Source organism: Pelmatolapia mariae, linkage group LG3_W (genome assembly GCF_036321145.2).
Source record: "Pelmatolapia mariae isolate MD_Pm_ZW linkage group LG3_W, Pm_UMD_F_2, whole genome shotgun sequence".
Classification (NCBI taxonomy): domain Eukaryota; kingdom Metazoa; phylum Chordata; class Actinopteri; order Cichliformes; family Cichlidae; genus Pelmatolapia; species Pelmatolapia mariae.
The window spans coordinates 40,283,824-40,306,496 of NC_086229.1; the positions used below are offsets into that span (position 1 = coordinate 40,283,824).

The 22,673-nt window shown below is 41.6% G+C and overlaps 1 protein-coding gene across 1 annotated transcript; it reads left to right on the top strand.

Moving 5' to 3' along the window:
- Positions 1-12,643: 12,643 nt before the first annotated feature.
- LOC134622778 (interferon-induced protein 44-like) lies at positions 12,644-19,657 on the top strand. The gene is made up of 7 exons (XM_063468131.1): positions 12,644-12,647; positions 15,591-15,624; positions 16,159-16,360; positions 16,483-16,641; positions 16,920-17,088; positions 19,248-19,348; positions 19,496-19,657. Exons 1-7 carry the CDS (start codon positions 12,644-12,646, stop codon positions 19,655-19,657), a joined length of 831 nt encoding a protein of 276 aa, XP_063324201.1.
- Positions 19,658-22,673: the final 3,016 nt, after the last annotated feature.

A 22,673-nucleotide genomic window follows, 5' to 3' on the forward strand; every position in this document is an offset into this window, starting at 1 on the left:
TACACAGCACGCACGCGCCCCCGCACGTGCACGCACACACACATATTAGAGAGACTCATTTATATAGGTAAGAGTTAATCATGTTTTGCTTGCGACTGCAAAGTTGTGCATGAGTGACAGTTTGTGCAGAACGTGGACATGATGTTCCAGAAGATAAGCGTCCGAGGATGGAGACAGGAAGCATCTGGCTTCGACGCGAAGACAATGTTCTGTTTTAAACTATGTTAAAAGTCATTGTGGTTTTGAGTTGACGTATGCTTTGTTTGAGTCTGCCTGGCAACAGAAGACTGCCAACCCTATAAAACCTTGGTTTGACTATTGTAAGGTAGTTTGACGCTGAAATCTGCACAGCGTTCGGACTCACACATGTGTTCATTAAAATGCCGTCTAATTGCACCCGCCCGGATCTGTGGTTATTTTTGGATTCCTCCTCAATATTTTTGAACCTTAACATTTGGGGGCATCGTCCGGTGAGAGAGAGGGATGGTTTTGGTGTAGACGGAGAGATCCGGGGTCCGTGGTGATTAGATGGGCAGATACGAGTCAGTGGTCTGAAGTGAGAGACAAGCCGGCTTATACAAAGGTAAGGCACATACCTGTTGAATTTTCCAAAGTGTGCCAGAATTGGACATGACAAAATGAAAGTCTACTCACTGAAAATTACTGGTGAATGTCTGTTTTGATTTTGATGGTAATTTCATGAGCATGCTGGTTGAAGTAATGATATGAATGATGATGATGATGATAAGTGATAAGTAAAAGTACTGGGTTCAAGTCCCAAAGAAAAGGAAAAGAGTTAAAGTGAGTTCGAGTCTCACGTAGAAAGTAGGGAAATTGGTCATTTCTGTGGGTTCAAGTCCCGCTGGACATTGGGTCTATCTTGTGATGGTCATCTCGTGGGTTCAAGTCCCCTATGTCCACAAAGGTAGATCTGCCTCAATCTTAATCGTGTTTTGGGCTTAGATTGTTGTTTCAAATTATTATAAATTTTTCTAGAACCACAGCGGCGTCTGTTAAGAAGCGCATTTTCTCCTTGGTAACGCTTGCGCCTGGGCAGGACGCTGACCCTTGACCTATCGTTGAGTAGGGATAGTACGGTACGACAAACCGGGAAGAACTTGGGAACCTTCAAAATTGCTAGGGGTTCAAGTCTCCTATTCTTGCGCTTTTTTGGCTACCTGTAAATTAAGTTAGGGCTAGAAAATCTGGACAGAGCAGTTCGAGTCTGGTCTGGTGAATTGGTCGCAAAAAACCTGGGGTTTGCCCGTTCGAGTCGGTTATGGTAAATTTATCAAAATTATATAGGTTTTAAAAGGCCTAAAAATAAATCTGTGCAGTTGTAATTAAAAGACGTCTCTGTGTAATATAAAATATGAGATCTATGTGGGAGATCCATCTCTGTGCCATCAGTGCACTACCGGATGTGCACTGATGGTGTGTTCATGTAAATGAGGAGCGGTGACGCGCATAGAGATTGTTGCTTTCGGTTTCGAGTGTATTGAGTTTATAACTATTGTTTGAAAATTTTGCTAAATGCCTGTATATAAGAGGTTGGTTTTGCTTATTACGAGAGTATAAATACAGTTTGAATACATTAGTGTGGATGTATAGTAATGGACTGAATTTTGAGAGATGTATATATCTTGAGCCATAAAGGCTGGTGTGTTTTATTTTTAGTTATGTGTGTATGGTGAGAAGCTGTGAGGATGATGAGAGGTTTCAGTTTTTCTTTTTTCTTTTCTTTTTGACTTGCTCTTTCTGATTATGGAAGGCATGTCCAAAATACTCGTATGAAAGCGTATTTTGAGTGATTTTAGCCATGTGAATGCTGTCAGTATTTGATTTGAGTGACTCTGTATGAGTTGTCTGAGTGAGTGGAAAATGGAAGTTGAGAGAGAAAAGGCAGTGTGTGTGAGACGATTCATGTCGGAAAGAGCTTAGAACATTTAAAAGTGTGCATGAAATAAAGGTGTATTGTTTTTAGATCAAGATTTAGTAGAATTACTGATTGTTTGTAGACTGTAAAATTCAAAGGGAGACAGAGTTTGCCTGTGGCCTGCAGAAAGTCTCTGCAGAGTCTGCAAAACAGGAAATGTATGTGTGTGTGTCTGGGACAGGAAACGCATGCCCACAAAAGGTAACTGAGTGTGTAAAGAAAGAACACAGAGAGACAGACGAGTTAACTCTACGCACATGAAGCAAATGAAGCCTTTAAGAAGAAGAAATGAATATAATATTAATTGTATGCTTTAGTGTGCCAATACAGGTGGACTTCTCTCAACATTGAACTTTGAGTAACCGGCAAGAAAGTACAGAGGAACAATTGGGAAAAAACAGGCCACTTTTTGGCTGAAATTCTACAGCTTCACCTCTCACTTTGTCCTTGACCCTGAGAAGAAGCTTAAAGGACAGTCAATTTCCTGATGAAGACCGACAGAACATCGTGGACTTGAAGAATTAACTGAAGTCAAAAGGCAGTGCAAGTGAAAGCAGTAACACTGACGACGACTGATGAGTCCAGCAGTATGAAAGAAAGCACGTGATGCAACATGCATGCTGGTGAAGAACAGTGTGATGTGTCTGCTTGAAGGCACTGACTCTGATATTTGCCATGCTTGGAGCAATCTTGGAAGAGAAGACTGAAAAGATGAATGGAGAAGAAAACAGAACAAACGAAAATAAGACTGAAGGCACTGAATGTGATATTTTGCCATGCTGGGACTTAACCTAAAAAAAAAGACTGTAAAGAAACAGAGAAGAAGACAACAGCTGAGTTGAGCCTGTGTTTGCTGGAGCTTTGAAGCCCGAACAGGACACTGTGAATGAAAAAGGGACCAGTGAGAGGTGAACCTGGACGAGTAAGACTGCGAGAATATAGGATATGATTGGATTGAAATTGAACCCTGAACTCATGATTGTTTAGGGATATCCACCACATCACAACAAAGAGGTAAACACGAATAGAAAACACACATGCACAAATTGTTACATGTGAAATTATTTTGAAATGAATCAGAAGTGAGATAGTTTGAATCTAAAGCTCAGTGAAGAGATGCATAAATTAAATATGAATATATAGGATGCAATGAAGATGCAGATTACACTTAATTAAGATGATCACATGCCCTGCAATGAAGAAAACAGCTTACACTCAATTAACATGAAGTGCAACGAGGAAAACGCTTACATTCATATTCATGACACAAACATGACATAACTGGTATTTGTGACAGGAAAGAGAGAGAAGTGGGTCGTTTAAGCAATGATGATAATAATGAAAATGTCTTAGTTTTGTTATTTTCAGGGGCAAGCAGACCCGGACCAACTCTCCAGATCCAGCAGTCGGAAGAAATTAGAGGTTAACATCAATGGATAAGTTAAGGCAAGTTTCTGGTTGAATTGTTCACAGAATGATGTGTCCAGGAACCTGAAAAGCAAGCCCTAACACCTGGCTGAAGACCAGGAGTGATTTTATTCAAGGTGGGAAATTAAAATTTGGGCTAGTAATTCGGGGAAAGAGAAAACTGACTGCTTAACTGGAGAATTGGGAAGGTGTCTGGGAGACTGCAAAGCCATAGATGCAAAAATAACACACACAAACAGAATGCATTAACCTTACAAAGACAAGCTCATGAAGCTTAATGCATAGATATTGAATAAACCTGGCTAAGAACATAAGCATATGCAATGAAGATCAGCTTGCTACTTGTATGAGTGAGAGAATGGTGTGAATGTTTAATAAAATAGATGGAAAAAACAAAAGAAAAGTGATTAAAGCAGTTTTTATAAGAGTGACTTAGGAGTGCTCTCGTACTGAGTGATCAAACCAGTGATTAGTATAGAAAGAAAATGAAAATAATTCAATAATGTGATAAGGTTTAAACATGTATTTCTCTTGTCAAGTTGGCTGTTGAGCTGTGAGTCACTATGCAAATTAGCTGGAGTGAGTGAGTGACAAAGACACTTCCTGTGTCTGTGTCTCGGAGGCTTTCAGTTCAAGAGAGAGCGGTGGTGTGGAGGATCATTTGGCAAAATATATAATGGTAAACTATCAGGATATTTGATTACGGTGGTCAGGTCTGTTCAGAGGTGCAGATTTGGACAGGAAATTTATAATTTAGGGAGGATACGTTGTTGAAATTGGTTTATATCTTATGCTGAATGAAAACATGGCGGAGTGAGGAAGGGAGACATTGTGCAAACGGTCTTTGATCTTTTGACGAGGTTTTCAGTGCAGTGAACGGGTGAACTTTGATATTGTTTCTGATTTTGGAGGCTGTTGTTTTATTTCAAGAGAGGGTGTTTGATTAGACATGGATATGTCTGAGAGGGGCCCAAAAATTTTTGTAGTAGTGCACTCAGAAAAAACCTGTCAGGTGATTTTGTTTGGTACTTTGATGAGCTAATAATCAGCTCTCTTTTTTCATTTTTGTTCTAAGCAGGCCTGGAAGAGAGTGAACTGACGGCGCTGACAAAATTACCAAGTAAGGATTGCAGCGAGTCAATCCAGTCAAAAGTATAGCGAACTATTTTCCTAAAAAGGAAAACGAAATAAAACAAATGATTGAGCTCATTTTGCTGATGTGGAGCATCTGATGACGTGCGCAGAAGGCTGCAGATCAGCAAAAAACATCATGTGTGAATGCGTGTGAGTGAATGTGAGTGACTGGACTAAGGTGGGAATGAATAAATGTGGACAAATTTACCATGTGAGGAAAATCAGGGGATGCTTTGTTTTGCTTTTGCCATGAGCAGGACAAGTGGGAGACTTAAATATGGTGATGCTGATTTTGGGTTGCTGATATTTGCTTGGAAAAAATTTCTTTTTTACTGGGGTTAGATTATGGGATTACATTATATTGTTGGGAGAATGCTAAATGCTAAAAGGGAAACATTGTTTGATGAAATTCAAGTTACCATTAACTGAGGTAACTCATGATTAATAACTGTTCTGTTTAAGTTTATTTTGTGTTATGACACAGACTGGATCATAATGGGGGAGTTGAGTATGTAAAGTACAGGTTGTGTTTCCAGGAAATTCCAAGGATCCAGAGTTTGATGGAGCAAGGAGTTTGAGAAGATTTGACATAATAATTAAATTGATTTTATTCCTTAAATACAGGTTTTCAGGGCTGGAGCAAAATACCGGAGGGGAGGATTGCTGAGCTGTCCTGAGAAATGATATGATATGATTAACCTTTTTTCCCTTTTAATTTCCTAAGCTTGGGTGAAGCATTTTGAGTTTTTTGCCACATGAGATGTGTCAAAAAAGAGAGGGGTTTAAGATTTAATTTGTTTAATTTAAAATGGGTTTTAGTATGATTTTATAACTATTGGGGTTGTTTGATAATTTAGAGATGGTAAAACTGAGGCAGAGAATGTTATTTTTAAAGAAAGGATTAAAATGAACTGAATTAGGTTTAGAAGATAAATTGCTGGTGTTAATAAGAAGTTGTATACCAATCTTAAAGGGAAACTGTGGGAATAATAATGGGGAAGAATAGTGAAGACTTTATGAGTAGAAAATGTGTGATTTCTTTTTGATTTTTAGGATAAGTTGTTATAATGTAGGCTTTAGAAACAGATAGTAAATAGATTTATTTCTAGGGTAGAGGAGAGCTTTTTATGAGGATGTTAAAAGTGTTACTGACCCAAATGAATAGTACTGAAGATTACATACACAGGAATGATTTCATACACAATGTGATTTCATACACATTGAAGGCTGCGCACGCTTACAGACATATAGAGCTCATCAAGACACATGACAGTATTGATTCCAGGCCAAAGGCCTCAAAAGTGCATTTAGCTTCTAACTGAATAGGAGTTTCGCTTGTAACTAAATTGTGTGACATGTAAAATAGTGAGATAACACATGCAGCTCTAAATTAGTCTTATTATATAAAATGCAGTTAAGGAATAACAAATGCTTGTTGAAGTGACCAAGTTTTTGTTTAAAACAGAAGCAAAGGGGAGAAAGTTTATATATTTTTGGTTAAGTCTGATAAAGTATAAATTAGAGTGTATCATAACATTAAGAGCAGCAAAATGAAATAAATGATATATTAAAACAGGTTATAACACAGGAAATGTGAGTTCTAAAATACAGTTAGAGTTCAGCTTTTAGCTATGATGAAATTTATGGAGGAGTAATTGATAATGTGCTTACACTTAGTGATTAAAGTGGTTGTTTTTCTTTGATCCTTTAGTAGAATAAGTGTTTATGATGATTTTCTTGATACATTTTCTTGTGATAGGTGACTTTAGATGAGAGTTGCAGCAGCGACAGTTTTGTGCACAGGATGCTGATAATCAGATAAAGGGAGCAACAGGAAACACATGCAGAGACGTGCAAGCAGTGCTTTTAAGAGTTTTACAAGGGCTGAGTAATGTTACGAATACGAATACGAAATTAGGTTCATGTTTTGAGTAATATTAGGTTGAATCAGGTTTGAATGAAGAGAACAAGAGAGGGACCCAGGAAAGGGACGGACCACTGGAGATTCACAAGTGTAAGGGGTCTCTCACCGGGTATGATTGGGTTCAGGGGTGAGGGAGGAGTGCTGATTGAGCTCTGCTCGCACTCTTATTCTCTCCTGCCTCTGATCAACTTTAGGCTCACTGATACTTTGGTGTGATTAACCTTAAGCATGAGTTTTCCTCTGGGAAGTGGATGAGAGTGGATGATGAGAGTCAAACCTTAGATACTGATCCTTATGTGTAGGTTTACGGTACACGTCAGCTTTTAGATGTCCCCAATTACTGATGGAAATCTCACAGTCTAAGAAGGCTAATGTTAAGATTCAAAATTGGAGAAAAGGGGTACGGAGGGCTCTCAAACAATAACAACTCTGGTCCACGAGGTATGATCAAAGCGAAGATTTATTGGTTACATGCATGGAGTTCAGCACTGCGAGATTCAGCATTGAACTGTCTTACCATAGTCAGAACACAGTATTTATGCATCAGGGTATTTTAGGGACGACCCCTCATCGCGTCAAATAAACACAATACATGCATACGTCAAATCAAATCAGATCCAGGCTCCAGACATCCAGAGGCCCCAGAGTGCGAGAGCCCAAGGAGTACCACCAGAGGGGCATCCGTGCCACCTTCCTGGGAAGGGCTGAGGAGATCCCCAGATGAGGGGGTCACCCAGTAGCCACGGAGCAGAAGCCAGAGGGGGCTGCACTGGCGTGCCCGCCGGCTCTGCCAGCAGCCAGCTGTGCCAGAGTGAACCAAGTTGCAGGCCCCGAGGCCGGAGGCCCGAGGGCCCCCTTTGCCCCGGAAGAGGCCTGACCGAGCGACAGGCACCAGGCCCCGCCAAGTAGCCACCGGGAGTGAGCTGGTGCATACCTGAGCGCCCAGCCCCGGACACCAAGAACCACCAATGCACCAACCCCTGAGGGCATCAGTTACCAGCAGGGAGTGTGGTGAGGGGAGATAGGCCTCCACACTTGGAGGGCCTGGGAGTACCCAGGGAGGTGGAGTCTAAGACCCGACCTGACATATAGACACAGACAAACAGGCACACACAGACATAAACATGCTTTCCCACCCTCATGCACACATATACAAACACTCAGCACTCACCCAACGTAGGGACAGACATACATAGACATGTACACACAATCATACTCCCCAAACATACTCTATGCCCCGGGTCCAGGTACCCTCGCCCCCAGAGGGGGAAACGGCACCCAGACCCAAGAGATGTGATCCTTTCCCCTGGGGTGGAGGCAAGCAGACCGCCCCAGGCTCCCCAGCAGCAGGGAGGCCAATCGGACAGCCAACACCTCCTCCCAGCCCCCCGCCCCGATGGCTAGTAGAGAACGGGGGGGTGTGAAGACCCCATACCTCCCTCCTCCCGCTCATGTGTAGTGTTGTTCTAAAGTGCATTTAAAACAAGGGAGGGCATGGTGCTGCTGCCAGAGAGCAGCAGGTGTTAGCACGGCCCCTCCCGAGAACCCTCAATGTCTACATGGATTTAAAATTGAGAGGTGGGCACCGGCGCCAGAGGTAGGGTTGAATACACAGACCGTCCTCTGGACGCCGTTAACGTGGTCACCCTCAAGGCCCTATATATATATATGTGTGTGTGTGTTATGAGAGTGTGAATAATGTGGATGTCTAAGTTGCGAAATAAAATTGAGGCACAGCTTAATCAAAAGATATAGATACATAAAAGATACTAAAGAATAACCTAATTGTTCATAACCTACTCAAAATACTTGCACTCAGACTCTGCTTTCGGTTTCACTTTAGCAAAGCATGGCGTTTCCTGTCTCCTTTTGCACAGAAACATTTAAGATTATAGGAGCATTGAAAAGCATTTAGAATTATAGATTCGACTCTACAGTTTAAAGTGGTTCTTACTGGACCTGTAATGAAGCTTAATTGGGTGCCGATATGTTTAAACATCTAAATGCAATATCAATATTAATAATTAATAGAATAGTAATAAAATGTTATAAAAATAGCCACAAAAATATCTTTCTCCTCCTAACACTAACCTGCCACTTTTCATATCCTCCCTGGTGAATTTGATGTGTCGGTCCACCGAGTTAATGTAATCCGTGAAGTGTAGTACGTCCTCAGATTTGATTTTCCCCCAGGTGTCATCCACATATCTTAACCAATGGCTTGGTGGTGTTCCAGGGTAGGATAGCAAAGCCCTCTTTTCCACTTCTTCCATGTACAAATTGGCCACGATGGGTGAAACTGGGGAGCCAATGGCACACCCATGTTTCTGCCTGTAGAAGTGACCCTTGTATGTGAAGTAGGTAGAATGAAGACCCAGTTCCAAAAGCAAACACATTTGGTCGATGCTGAGAGTGGTCCTGTTGCTGAGGTTGGTGTCTTCCTGTAATCTCTTACGGACTACCTCCAACGCTTCCGTGACTGGGATGCAAGTGAAGAGAGATGTAACGTCATACGAGACCATGGTTTCATCTGCCTCCATAATGACATCTCTCACCTTCTCAACAGAATCCACGGTGTTCTGGATGTGGTGTTCAGAGCTGCCCACCAGCGGGTTGAGGATCGAAGCCAGAAACTTGGAGATGTTATAGGTGACAGAGTTGATCATGCACACAATCGGTCTTAAAGGTGCACCCTGTTTATGTATTTTCGGTAAACCATAATGACTTGGTGTAGACTCCCCTGGGTACAGCCTGTGGTATGAGGTCCGGTCAATAACCTTGTCTTGTTCTGCTTCAGACAGTCTATCACCCTCTTCCTGTAGCCACTTCCTGGGTCTCGTTTCAGGGACTCATAAGTATTTTCATCACTGAGTAGTGACAAAATTTTCTCATGATAGTCTTTCTGGTTTAGCAATACTGTACACCTACCCTTGTCTGCCGGAAGGATGATAATGTTGTTGTCATCACTAAGTGATGTGAGTGCCTTCCTCTCCTCCATGGTGATGTTGGATGCTGAGGGCAGGCCGAAACGTTTGTCCGTAGTTGCTCTGCTTCCACTTCTGATGCTTATGGTTTGAACTGTCTGATGATCCTCTGTCTTGGAAAGAACGTGAGCGAATCTGGAAATTTGCTCGGCAACATCTCAATGAACCAGATTATGTTTCTATTGACCAGCATACCATCAAAGCAGTTTGTGACTGCCATCTGGTGTACAGTTCAAGCACTGATCCTGATCTTGCTCTGGTGTTATCCATGTTCGTCAATGTCAACAGTCTGCCTGACAGTTTCACGGACAACATCAAGTTCGCCTCCATGGTACTCCCCCAAATCTCAATAGCTGACCTTGCAGAATGACCCTGTCATTCGCCATGTCATATCTCAGGTTGAGCGAGGAGAGTCACCACCGCCATTGCTGAGGGAAGAACTTCCCGATCTACCTTTATTACTGCTAGTGCTACCAGAGGAATATCGACCAGTTTTACTACACCAACTTCATGATCAAATGGGTCACATGGGAATTGACGGAAGGCTGGACTTGGTCCGTTCCCGGTTTTATTGGCCTAAGATGACTAGTGATGTGGTCAATAAAATACGACACTGCGAAAGATGCGTGAGACGCAAATCGTCATCTGAACGAGCCGCACCTCTGGTCAATATCAAAACCTGTCATCCCATGTAACTGGTGTGTATGGATTTTCTCTCTGTGGAACCAGATCGTGGAGTCAAAGACATACTCGTCATAACCGACCATTTCACAAAATATGCCATTGCTGTGCCAACACCACACCATAAAGCAAGGACTGTTGCCTAATGTTTATGGGACAACTTTCTTGTGCATTATGGTATTCCAGAAAGTTTGCACAGTGACCAAGACCCTGACTTTGAATCCAGAATCATCCGAGAGCTTTGTGAAATGGCTGAAATCGACAAAATAAGAACCACTCCATACCATCCAAGAAGGAATCCTGTTGAACGGTTTAACCGAACATTACTGGACATGCTGGGAACACTGACAGCTCAACAGAAATCTCATTGGAAGGTTTTCGTAAAGCCCCTGGTGCATGCATACAATTGCACAAGAACTGATATTACAGGTTTCTCACCATATGAGCTTATGTTTGACTATACTACAGATGTCCCTGTAGTATTGGCTACAGAGGAAGAGAACGCTATTCTCTCAGAAGAACCTGTACCTGTTGAAGAAGAACAAGTTATTGATAACGAAGCATTGGAAGCTGGCTTTGAGCCGGTTGATCTTGCAGAACCTTCTCACGATGAAGAAAGTCGATCTTCTGATCCAGTTACTCCACAGCCATCCAGAAATACCTTGTTACAACACTCACCTACTGAATAGGAGCCTCTGAGTCCTGAGACAGAACCACCCTTGAGGCACTCAACCTGCTCCAGAAATCCTCCTGATTGGCTACAGTACATCAAGCCTGGTAAGCCTCTGTTAAAGAGCATTCAGACCTTTCTGCATGGGTTAAGTTCTGTCTTCTCCTTCGCTCTTCAAGACGATGAAGAAGAGGAGACGATGCCTCCACACCTCAGCCAACCAGTCATTCGCTGCCAGCCTACTTAGGGGGGAGAGTGTAACCACAGTAACATCTGACCCCACTTTGGCGAATCCCTTTATTGTGGGGGGAATGAACCCGGTATAAGTTCCAGGTCGATCAGCTGTATGGCCCCTGCTCCCCTGGCTGCTGTTGTCCCTGTGGCTGGCGTGTTTGTCAGATATCGACAAGTTACAGACTACATACCAATTGACAGCGTGCAATAATCTGGCTGATTCATTCACCTTTATACCCTGTCTCGATCGACTCAACGGTCAGGTTTTTTTGCCCCCGTGATCACAGCCCTGATCAGCGCAGGATGGCGAGCCACCCCACCACCGCTGCATTGCGGTAGGACTTGTAAACCTATGGACTGAATTGAACTGTTGACACACGACCTATCACAGGTCAATGGAACTAAAGTGATCTCATACCGAACTAAACCTCATCCCACCTCCTTTTTGGAACCTAATAAGCTGTTTTGTGTTAGTTTTTGTATTGTTGAATGTCATTTATTCTTAGAAATATCTACTTATATATGCTTAGAGTTTGATAATTAGTTGTAGATTGGTAAAGGTTTGATCCTTAATAGTCTGCAAACTTTGTGTGCATTCCAGAGTGCTCTGGCATGCACATACAACTTAAGGTCAGGAGAGAGGTTATATCTTGCTCTTACTGATTTATGGTATAGGAGGACACCCACTCTGTATCTGGTTTAGTCTAAGTTCCTTTTGTTCAGATGGACCGCTAGACTCCTGGCACCAGCTTTGGGGAGTCTTCACGGGGTCACATCATGACACCACACACACACACACACACTTACAAAACCACAGGCAAGGTACTCTTTGTGTGTTTGTATATGTCATATGTGAACCTATGAACCTATGCATATTCATGTAACCACAATAAAAGGAGTGCTATGGGGAACCTGGCTGAGAGTCTGACGGAGGTCAAGTGGGTGGAACGTCACTTGGCTCTGGGCAGGCTTCCCTCATGCATGAGTAGCCCAACGAACTTTGCCTACTTGGTGTTTAATGCTTTTGCGGTGTAGTTAAATTGTTTCGTTCCAGCAGTGGGCCTGTGCTAGACAGACCCAACATTTTGTATTATTAACATCATTTTTATTTGTGATATATGTGCATATATATATATTTTTGTACGTATGTAAATACATTTTTCATTTACCATAACAAACATAATGTATTTTTGAGCTCTATATCTGTTTCTTGTGTTTTATTCAAACACTCAGGCTCCGTAGCCGAAGCTAGTTCTGAGTGCTCATTATCTATGAAGCTGCAGTCAAGAGCCCTGGTCCTTTACGGTGTTACATTACGATGTTTGGTTATCTTGAGGAGACTGCTCCTGAACTGCAACTGTCACCGGGTTAACATGTGTGTTTTCCAAATCCGCAGCACGTATTAAAAAAGTTCATATACATTCAGTAAAGCAGTTTAGAGAGAGGACAGAAATATTTACCCAGAGCCGTCTACCATGTGATTTACAGTAAATCCTGTACTTCTCAGCAGCACTGCTTGCTTTCACTTTCAGAGAGAGAGTGTGTGTGTGAGTGAGATAGAGAGTGATTGTGTGGACTTACAGTTATCTCCCCACTCTCTTGCTATCCTTCATAGGACACTGTTTAAAGTTTTAACTGCTACCACAGGGACTATGGGTGAGTCAAATCAGTTTGCTTTTGGCATCATTTGTGGATTTTTTTCCAGTACTTAGTCTTCTGCTGCTGACAGTGGCATCGCTGAGACCATCAGCAGTGGTAGTTAAACTCTGTACTTCCTGTATTTAATTATCTGCAGTTTATCACACACATTTCAGCATTATCAAATACAACTAATGTCATGGTACATTTATGGACATATTTGTTGTAATTGGAGTGATTGTTTCTTTATAAACAGCAGTCAGGACAGTTCATGTTGGGCCTGATTATTGTAGGGTCTTTACCTTGCTATATAAAGTCCCTTGAGCCAGCTGTTGTGCTGTATAAATAAAACTGAATTGAATTGAATCATTTGATCATCTGACATTTTCTCTACAGGGAGTACTTCTTCTGGTAAGTGGCACAGAGTGACATTTTCTCAGTCTCAATGTTATACATACAGTTTCACTTTTATTTTGCAAATTGACACAAACAAATAGAATTCAGATTAGGGCTGCCACAATTAGTCGACTAGTCACGATTACGTCGACTATCAAAAACGTTGACGACTGATTTAATAGTCGACGCGTCTTTTGAAGCTTTGTAAGATCACAAAAGACGCAGGAATAAGTAGTAGGATTTAAGAGTGTAATAACGGACTGAAACAGAAGATGGCAGCACTGCATTTACAAGGATGCCAGCTGCCGTTAAACCCCGAAGAAGAAGAAGTTGTGTCCCAGAATTCATAGCGGAGCCCAGCTCAGTTTCCAACAATGGCGGCAGCTAGTTTGTTTTAATGTTACTGTTATTATTTTTTCTGGGTCACAAAATAATCGTTTAACATATTTTCAGGTGAGAATGTAACTGTGTAAACCTCAAATATCTGCTCAGTTTATCAAGACACCGCATATTTTCAAAAGTGCTCTGTTACCCACTAGCTCAATAGCTAGCCGGGGGCAAGGCTCACTAGAGCCCGTGAGAACACTGGACTCCCGGCAAATCATTTTCAAACCCACCGCCGTCTTTTGCTACTCAGGTTAAACATATATGAGTCACTTAGATAACTTAAAATGTTATTGTTTGGCTTTTTTAGTATTTTATTTGTTACTGTGGAGATCAGGGCAAATCGGTTGGGCTGAGATTAAAGTTATAGTTTTTACACAGCTGAATAAACGTCAAGCAGACAACTGATTATCAGAAGTACTCCGGTGTCCCGTTATATTTTTGATAGCAATGAGTTTATTAAACTTCACCGAAACAATCTGCAAATTTCATTAAAATTTAATAAACTATCATCTTGTCTTTATTTTTAGTTAGCACATACCTTAAACACTTAAAGCTGTAAGCTAATGATAGTTATACAAGAGCAGATGCATGATGGTGCAATAAGCTGTACGTTTTACGTCCAATGGATGCATGATCTGATTAGTCGACCAATCGCAAAAATAATCGGTGACTCGTCGACTATCAAAATAATGTGGCAGCCCTAATTCAGATAATAATACATTTTTATTTGTCTTTAGTTAGGCTGGTTAAAAGAAATGAAAACAGCTTCTTTGTGCCAGCGATGCTGAAAAGTGCAAATCTGTGCATTTTGAACCTCTGAGTGACTATATGTCATACACGGCTGTATGGTCAGTAATGCAGGACCCAAATGCAGGACTCTGAGACAAAGACATAAACTAGAGGAGGCGGCTTCACTTGCTGTAACAATATGCTCAGAAACTCAAAAATGCAAAAAACACAGGCCAGTAGAAAACAAGGAAGTAGGAGTTAAACATTTTAAGGTTCTTCGTATGTGAAAAGACCAATGAGCGCACAGTATCAATTTTCTTCAATTTATTGATTCTTCAATCAATAAGTTAATAATGGTGCTGTGTCCCTTTCCTTCAGTAAGCAGACTACATGTCATCTTTTTGGCAGGCAGGATTTGACCCAACAGCAGGAATCACAGGAAACTAGGAGTGAACTTAGGACGCCAGCTTTATTGCTGTAGCACAGACAATCAGAACATAAGAGCGCATGGCTCTTATGTTTGGATTGTCACACAAGAAACTAGGAACATGAAAACTAGGAACCTAAACTGGGATTGAGAACTAGGGAAAATACAAGGAGCACTGAGGAGATACAAAGCACTGAGAGGGTACGATGTGACACTGACAGAGAGAAACACAGGGCATAAATACACTAAGGGAAAAACAAGGGAATGAGACACAGGAGGAGAACACAGCTGGGAGTAATTGGACATAACAAGACAAGGGGAAGAAAAACTAGACACACGACAGAGGCACAGACTTGACAGTGAACAAAGGGAACATGGAGCACAGAGACAGGCGTGATATGAGACATGACTGACTGGGGAACAAAATAATGAACATGAAGACTGAACTAACACTACACTAAACATGAGGACACAGGAAAAAACCCTAAGAACAAGAATTTATAGAGTAAAGAAGAACTAGCATTAGGGATGGGAATCAAAAAAACGGTTCTTGTTGAGAACCGGTTCTCACTGTTTGAATTAATTGGAATTGTTAGTCATTTTTGCAAATGATTTCCCTATCGATTCCAGACGCCTTGACATCTACCACGTTGCAGAGTGTCATTTACCTGGCAGGAAACATGGCGCCTAAGTGGCTCAAATGCTCAAAACTTTGGTTATACTAAGTTATATCATTCAACATATCATTTTTTGATATTTTGACATGGCACATTTTTCCACCAATAGGAAATGGGGGGGGTTCTCCTTTCATGGCTGGGATAAGTTTCATTAACATGCAGAGTTTGTATGCAAGAATGATGACTTAATGTTTTTCTCTCTCCTAAAGTTGAGACCCTCTCTCTCTCACCCTCTCTCGGTGAGTGAGATGATTTCTGACAGTATTCAGATAAAATACTCTTATTATTCTCGCTCAACAATAATATGAATTAATTTGTCTCTTTTTTCTTTTGGCTTCCCCTTAGCTCTGGATGAACCATGGAGAACAGTTTCTTGGGGGTGAGTTTCTTTTCACACATAACTGAATACATCGTTAATGCAGAATGAGCAGCTGGAATCAGCTGAGGACTAGTTAATAATATCACTTACTCCTCATCCTCTTTCAATGCAGCACAGAGAAAAGTGTTCCAGCATTAACTCTCAGGAGTTTCACACAGCAGTGCATAGCATGTTTTACTAGGCAGCCATTAAAACTTGAAGCCTTCATGTTGTATTCCTAGAGAACACTGTATGCTACTGTAGACATCCCAGCACATGAGCAGGCTGACAGAGTTCATTGTAGTTCAAACAGGTTTAATTTTTCTTTGCTTTGCAGCTTCCCACTTTACTTTTTGTAACACGCCAACATTGCTTCCCTTATATGTCTCCAGAATAAGTGAAAAACAGACACCTCTGTCCCAGCTAGCTACCGTGTGAAATAGGAGAGGCACAATTAGATGATGGCTGGCAGCGTTGCTCCACCCCTCCCCTGCAGCTGAGCTAAAAACCACACCACAACCAGATTACATCATGTTATTTTGTTCTTTTGAACAGAAATAACCAGGAAGCGCTACAGTATGTGCAGGAATACAAGCCTGAAGACAACAGCGTCAAACACCTCCGAGTTCTTCTGTACGGGCCCGTTGGATCTGGAAAGTCCAGTTTCATCAGCTCTGTCAGCAGTGTCCTGCGAGGCAGAATTGCGATTCCTGCTGCAGCCAGTGCAATGACTTCTGACAGAAGTTTCACTACAAGGGTAAGAAAACTTCAAAGCTTCAGCTCACTGCTTCTTCAAACTGTTCCTTTACTTTTGTTGCAGAGGGAGAAACAATAGATTTCACTGTCAAGAAACCAACATCTAATCTGTTTCTCATTTAGTATCAAACTCATAAAATAAAAGAAGGAAGAGGAAACTCAGCTACAGTTTACCCTGTGGTCTTCAATGATGTCATGGGTCTGGAGGAGGGGACTGACTCTGGTGTTCATCCTGATGACATCAAACTGGCCATGGAGGGACACGTGAAGGAGGGTCACTTGGTACATCTGCCTTTTCTTTATTTCATTCAATGACAAGCTGTGAGAGCTGTGATCTATGTACATTAGGAGTTTTCAGTAGACTAGTGATAGTACTTACCTTCAGTAACAGACTGGAAGGAGTCCTGTGGTACAGTTAAACTCTAACAGCTTCATGAATTCACTGCTTTAAACATCAAAGTATGAATAAGATGAATAAACAGCTTTTATCTGTAACTTCAAACATCCATGAGACAGAAAAACTCCTGGCTATTTTTTAATGTTTTTTACTGGTTTTCTAGTTCAACCCAGTGGCTCCACTGTCAGAAAAACATCCCGAATACAACCCGACCCCCTCGGCAGAAGATAAAGTTCATGTTCTGGTCTGTGTGCTTTCTGCCAATGCATCAGAAATTAAGGACTCAGTTCTGAAGAAGATGTACAGAGTCAGACAGATGGCCAGTGACCTTGGTAAGAGCTCATCAGCATGTTCTCTCAGAGCCAGTGTTGCCAACTCCTCAGTAAGGAAAATCGCTATTGGTTGTCCTAAAAGTCGCTAGAAGTCGCTAAATGACGTCATCACCTAATTTGCATAATTGGTCATGCTAATATAATTGTAACCTATGTTGTTGGAGAGAGAAATGACATCGTGGAAGAGACATAAAGTGAGTAAAAAACGTCCTAAATGCATTTAGAGTTTATTTAGAACTACAAATTAAACTCCTTTTAGGCAAAAGTGATCCGAAATAGGCACTCTGGTGGAGTTACTTTGTGTGTGTGTGTTTATAAGTAGTTTTAAACCTTGTGATCCACAAAACAGCATAAGAGTAAAAGAGTAAAAGAAGAACTGACTGTGTTACAGCACCCGCTGCTTGTTGAGAGTAAAAGCGATACGCGCTTTCACGTCTTTTTTTAGCGGCTTTTTTAAGAAAAAAAGTCGCTAGGGGGTCTGAAAACTTGCTAAATATAGCGACAAAGTCGCTAAGTTGGCAACACTGCTCAGAGCAGCAGCTTTCCTCTTTCCACTCACAAATCTGGACAGGACCAAGAGTTATAGCAAGTATAAGAAAAGATTTCTTGGTCAATTGTGGAAAAAGATGTGAAATATTTAGTCAAATATTTGGCCAAAGTTCAGACCAAACATGGCATGTTCTGAGTTTACTGAAGACTGTGATAAATCAGGGGCCTAAAAATAAGTGGGAGTTATGTGAATAAGATATACATTCAAGATTCAAGATTCTTTATTTGTCACATCCATGTTTATACAGATATAACACGCAGACAGATATAACACGCAGTCAGACTTGATACACTGCTCAACTGCAAAAAAGAGAGAGACAGAACTTTATATACAGTGAATGAGTATATATATAGATGACATTATGTGCAGCAAGTGGGTGAGTTATGTACATTATATGAATAAAGATAAAATACACTGAACAAAAATATAAACGCAACACTTTTGTTTTTGCTCCCATTTTGAGCTGAAACATTTTCTACATACACAAAGGACCCATTACTATCAGTTATTGTCCAGAAATCTGTGTGGCCTTTATTGTGGGCAGTCGAAGGCACACCTCTGCAATATTCATGCTGTCTAATCAGCATGTTGACATGCCACAGCTGTGAGGTAGGATGGATTATCTTGGCAAACGAGAAGTTCTCATTAACACAGATTTAGACAGATTTGTGAACAGTATTTGATAGTAATGGGTCTTTTGTGTATGTGATTCAGCACACAGATGGCCTGAGGATAAAAACTCCTCTTGAGCCTCTCTGTTTTTGCTTGGATGGTGAGGGATCTTGTGCCTGATTTCAGAAGCTGGAACAGTGTGTTGCTGGGATGGGACGGATCCTTCAATATCCTAGCTGCTCTAGTCCAGCATCTCCTGGTGTAGATGTCCTGTAGGAAGGGGAGAGCAGCCCTGCAGCAGCGTTCTGCTGTACAGATCACTCTCTGAAGAGCTTTTTTATCCCTCACACAGCTGTTCCCATACCAGGATGTGATGTTCTGTGTGAGGATGCTATCCACAGTGCCGGTATAGAAAGTCCTGAGGATCAGTGGAGAGACTCTTGAGTTGACGTAGGTGGTACAGCCACTGCCTAGCCTTTTTGTACTAGACCTGAATGTGGGAAGACCATGTCAGGTCTGAGGAGATGTGGACACAGAGATACTTGAAGGACTGCACCATCTCCACTGGAGCACCAATAATGATAATGTGCTTGTAGTCTCTCCTGTGGCTCTTCAGTGGCATTAACGATAAGTCTCTCTGTAAACCTCATGGTTTGCAAGATTTGGGCCTGAGTTATGTGAAATATTAGTTAGCTTATTCAATACCACATGATATTGATTTCTTAGACATTTTTTCACATAAATATGTGAAGTACCTCTAGAGGTTTGTGGTATGGGATAAAAAGCCCACCAAGTTTGAGACTTTATACTGCTATTCAAACACACTCATGCAAAACCAACAATTCCAAAGAAATGGCACACATGTCTCCAAACATGGTTAAAAATAAAATGATTAGCATGTTTAAGTCTCAAACAGGCAGGAATAAGGAAACAAACAGCAGAAAGGAAACAGGAACATAAAGATTTTCAATGGTTGACAAAATGTTTTCATCTGCAGGGATTCCTCATGTGATGATAGTTACCAAAATTGATGAGGCTTGTCCTGAAACTGAAAAGGACCTGAAGAATGTGTATAAGAGCAAATACCTGAAGAAGAAGGTGAGCATCTGTGACTGTACAGGAATATGATGACAAAGCAGAGGCACCTTGAGGCAACTGTTGTTGTGATTTGGTGCTATATAAATAAAAATTGAATTGAATTGAATTGAAACCCTGAACATGATGTAGTGTTTCTTTGATTCTCAGATGGAAGAGTACAGCTCAGAGGTGGGAATCCCAGTGAACTGCATCTTTCCCGTGAAGAACTACCACAGTGAAATCAACTTGAAGCTGGATGTTGACACACTGATTCTGAGCGCGCTCAAATACATTATTGACTTTGGAGATGATTTCATTGAGAAACTGTAAAGGTCTAATTTTGGAAGCTTTGTAGCTTAAACTACACATTTTACTCCCTTCTTCACTGTCTAACAATATAATATATGGAAAAAGAGATCATGTGAGCCTGTCTAAAAAACACACCTACCCTCAGATATAACAGAAAACAGAGAAACACCATTCACCTACAATATAAGTTCAATATTCCATTTTAATGTCCTCCACAACAATCTAATACACAGTTCTGAATTAGAGCAAAATATGAGAATGAGGTGGAGAGACATGTCTGACATTTGTGATTGGGGACATGGCTTATTATTATGAATGGTCTTTGGATAAAGTTATATTTACCATTTGCACATTGACTATTTTCATGAATGCTGGTACGATTAAAACATCTCCTTTAACTGCCTGTACCAGTGACTTATATTTTCACAACTTTTTCAGGATATGGGACAATTAAAACATAATAAACTGTATGTAAACACTTTCAGTTGAGTGTAGCATTGTTTGTCTGTGCTTACAGTGTTTGATCGTTTTCTTGCTTCACTGGGGTAGCACAGTGGTACAGTGGTTAGCACTACCACCTCACAGAAAGAGGTTTCCTGGTTTGAAGCCTAGCTGGGTTCATCCTGTGTGGAATTTGCATATGTTCCCAGTTCTTCAGTTCAATTTTATTTACACAACACCAAATCCCAACAACAGTTGCCTCAAGGCACTTTATACTGTGAGGCAAAGACCCTACAATAATACAGAGTATCAGTTGGAGGCAAAGGGTGAACCCAAGGAGAAGCCTCAAAAACACAGAATTTAAATGAATGCAAACTTTATTTACAGAGGCAAATTAATTAACCAGAGAGGAATGATACGGGTTTATCTGGGAAAATCTGTTCATTGAGAAGAACATAACATAACAGCCATTGCCTCATCCATGGTTAAACCAACAACTAATAAAACACAACCGGGAACATTATGAACCCCACCACCACCCTACCTTCTTGGAGGATGCTGAACAGACAACGAAACTGACTTGCAGGGGCAGAACATGGTTGTGATGATAAATTGTTGCTGGTGGGGGGAGTTGGCAGACAGTACCAGGAGAGGATACTTTAAGTCCCGTGTTATTATGCATAGCAGATGTTGACAGATGTTTGATATATCTGCCTCTACTGATTTGACTTTTGCACACATTATATATCACTTTAGTTTCATCTGTAGCACTGACTGTAAAATGCTTCCACACAGAAATTGAGCACGTTTTTTGGCTGCTGGAGGATCAAGAGATGGCTCAGCAGCAGCAACACTCCTTTCTATTTGGCTTCCCAAGTCCATGTGGGGACGTTCAGCTAAGTTAATGATCGACGGAAAGCTATGCTAAGGTTAACTAGCCTATAGTTTACATCTTGTTGTCTGCAAAATACAGAGTAACTTCAACATACCATATAACTCCCACAAGTGCATATAATTCGACACAACTACACAAGCATTGTTTTAACCTTTTAAACCTAACGTTAATGTTGCTCTGTCAACAGCCAATTGTCTAAATTACCGAGCTAACAGAGCTACGTAAACAGAGCAAACATGAGAGCACCCGACTGCAGACGTCATTAATGCAGCACAATGAAACAATCTCCCGATCTTTGCGAAAGTTATAAACAGCCTCTGGAACCCAGTTAAGGTACAAAAAAAACTATTCAACAAAAATAGTGATGCAGTTCAGCCTTTTTTTGGTTGCTCTCTGTTGCTGTGTGGAGCAGCCTGTGTCAGTCACCTCTTTCACATGTCACTTACTCGCTCACTCATCCGGTGATGCACTGCGGTCTCATAAGGAAACTCAGCTTTTTGATATAAAGTTTTTCCTTGTTCCCGAATACAAATGTTTTTTAAAGTATTTGTTCAAAATAAGTATTCGTGAAAAACACGTTATTTGTGTATTTCCAAATAGTGCATTTGGGTTCGGCACCAGCTCTAATAGTGACAGTAAAAAAATCTTAAAGGAAACAATGGGCAATGTCACAGTAGCTGCAGTTGAATTTCCTTTTATTATTTAGGACTTCATTGACACTGTTAATGTCTTTTTCATCCATCCATCCATCCATCCATCCACCTTCTTCCGCTTATCAACCGGTAAATCGAGAGCTTCGCTTTTACACTCAACTCTCTCTTCACCACAACAGATTGGTACAGTGTCCGCACCACTGCAGCCACAGCACCAATCCGTCTGTCGATGTCCGTCTCTGTTCTCCTGTCACTCGTAAACAAGACCCCGAGATATTCAAACTGTTCCACTTCGAAACCCCATCCATTGAGGTGATTGTTGATGGGAAATCCTTATTCTCTGTCTCTTCTGAGGGCCCTGAGGAGCCTGTCCAGCCATCTGTGACTTCCACGCCGCAGTCTGACTCCACTGGGGGCTCTGAGGAGTCTATTCAGCTGTCCACGGTTTCCCCGACGCTGTCAGTATCAGCGAGAGGCTCTGGGAGTCCTCCCAGTTGTCATTTGCTTTCACTGGAAGCTCTGGAGAGATCGGCCTGCTTTCCACGGTTTCCACACTGCTGCCTATTCTCTCTGGATGGCTCAGGAGAGCACATCCAGCTGCCAGCACAACGGGTTATGGCTGTCACACCATTGTTGTGGCTCCATCACCCGTGTTTTCCATGCCACCACCTCTTCAACTGCCAGCTTAACTACCGGTCCACCCACCATTTCAATTATCTACGACTGCCATGCCACCACCATTTGAACCACCTACAACTGTCATGCTGCCCTCTGGTCCAGCTGTATCTCCGCCAGAGTTCAGTGCATCCTCTTGTACTACCTCATCTGGTTCTGCATGCCAGCTTTCTGCCAAGCTGTCCCTGAGCCTTCAGGCATTTGCACGGCCTGCACTTCCTGCGTATTTGCATTCATGTCTAGTATGGACAGTATACTCTTAGCAAAGACAGTCACACTTTTCTCCTCTCCCTTCCCTTATCTTCCCTGCTTAGCGCCTTGTGTCCCTGTCTAGTCTTGTGTATTTTCTCACTCTTTCCCTGGAACACTCTCC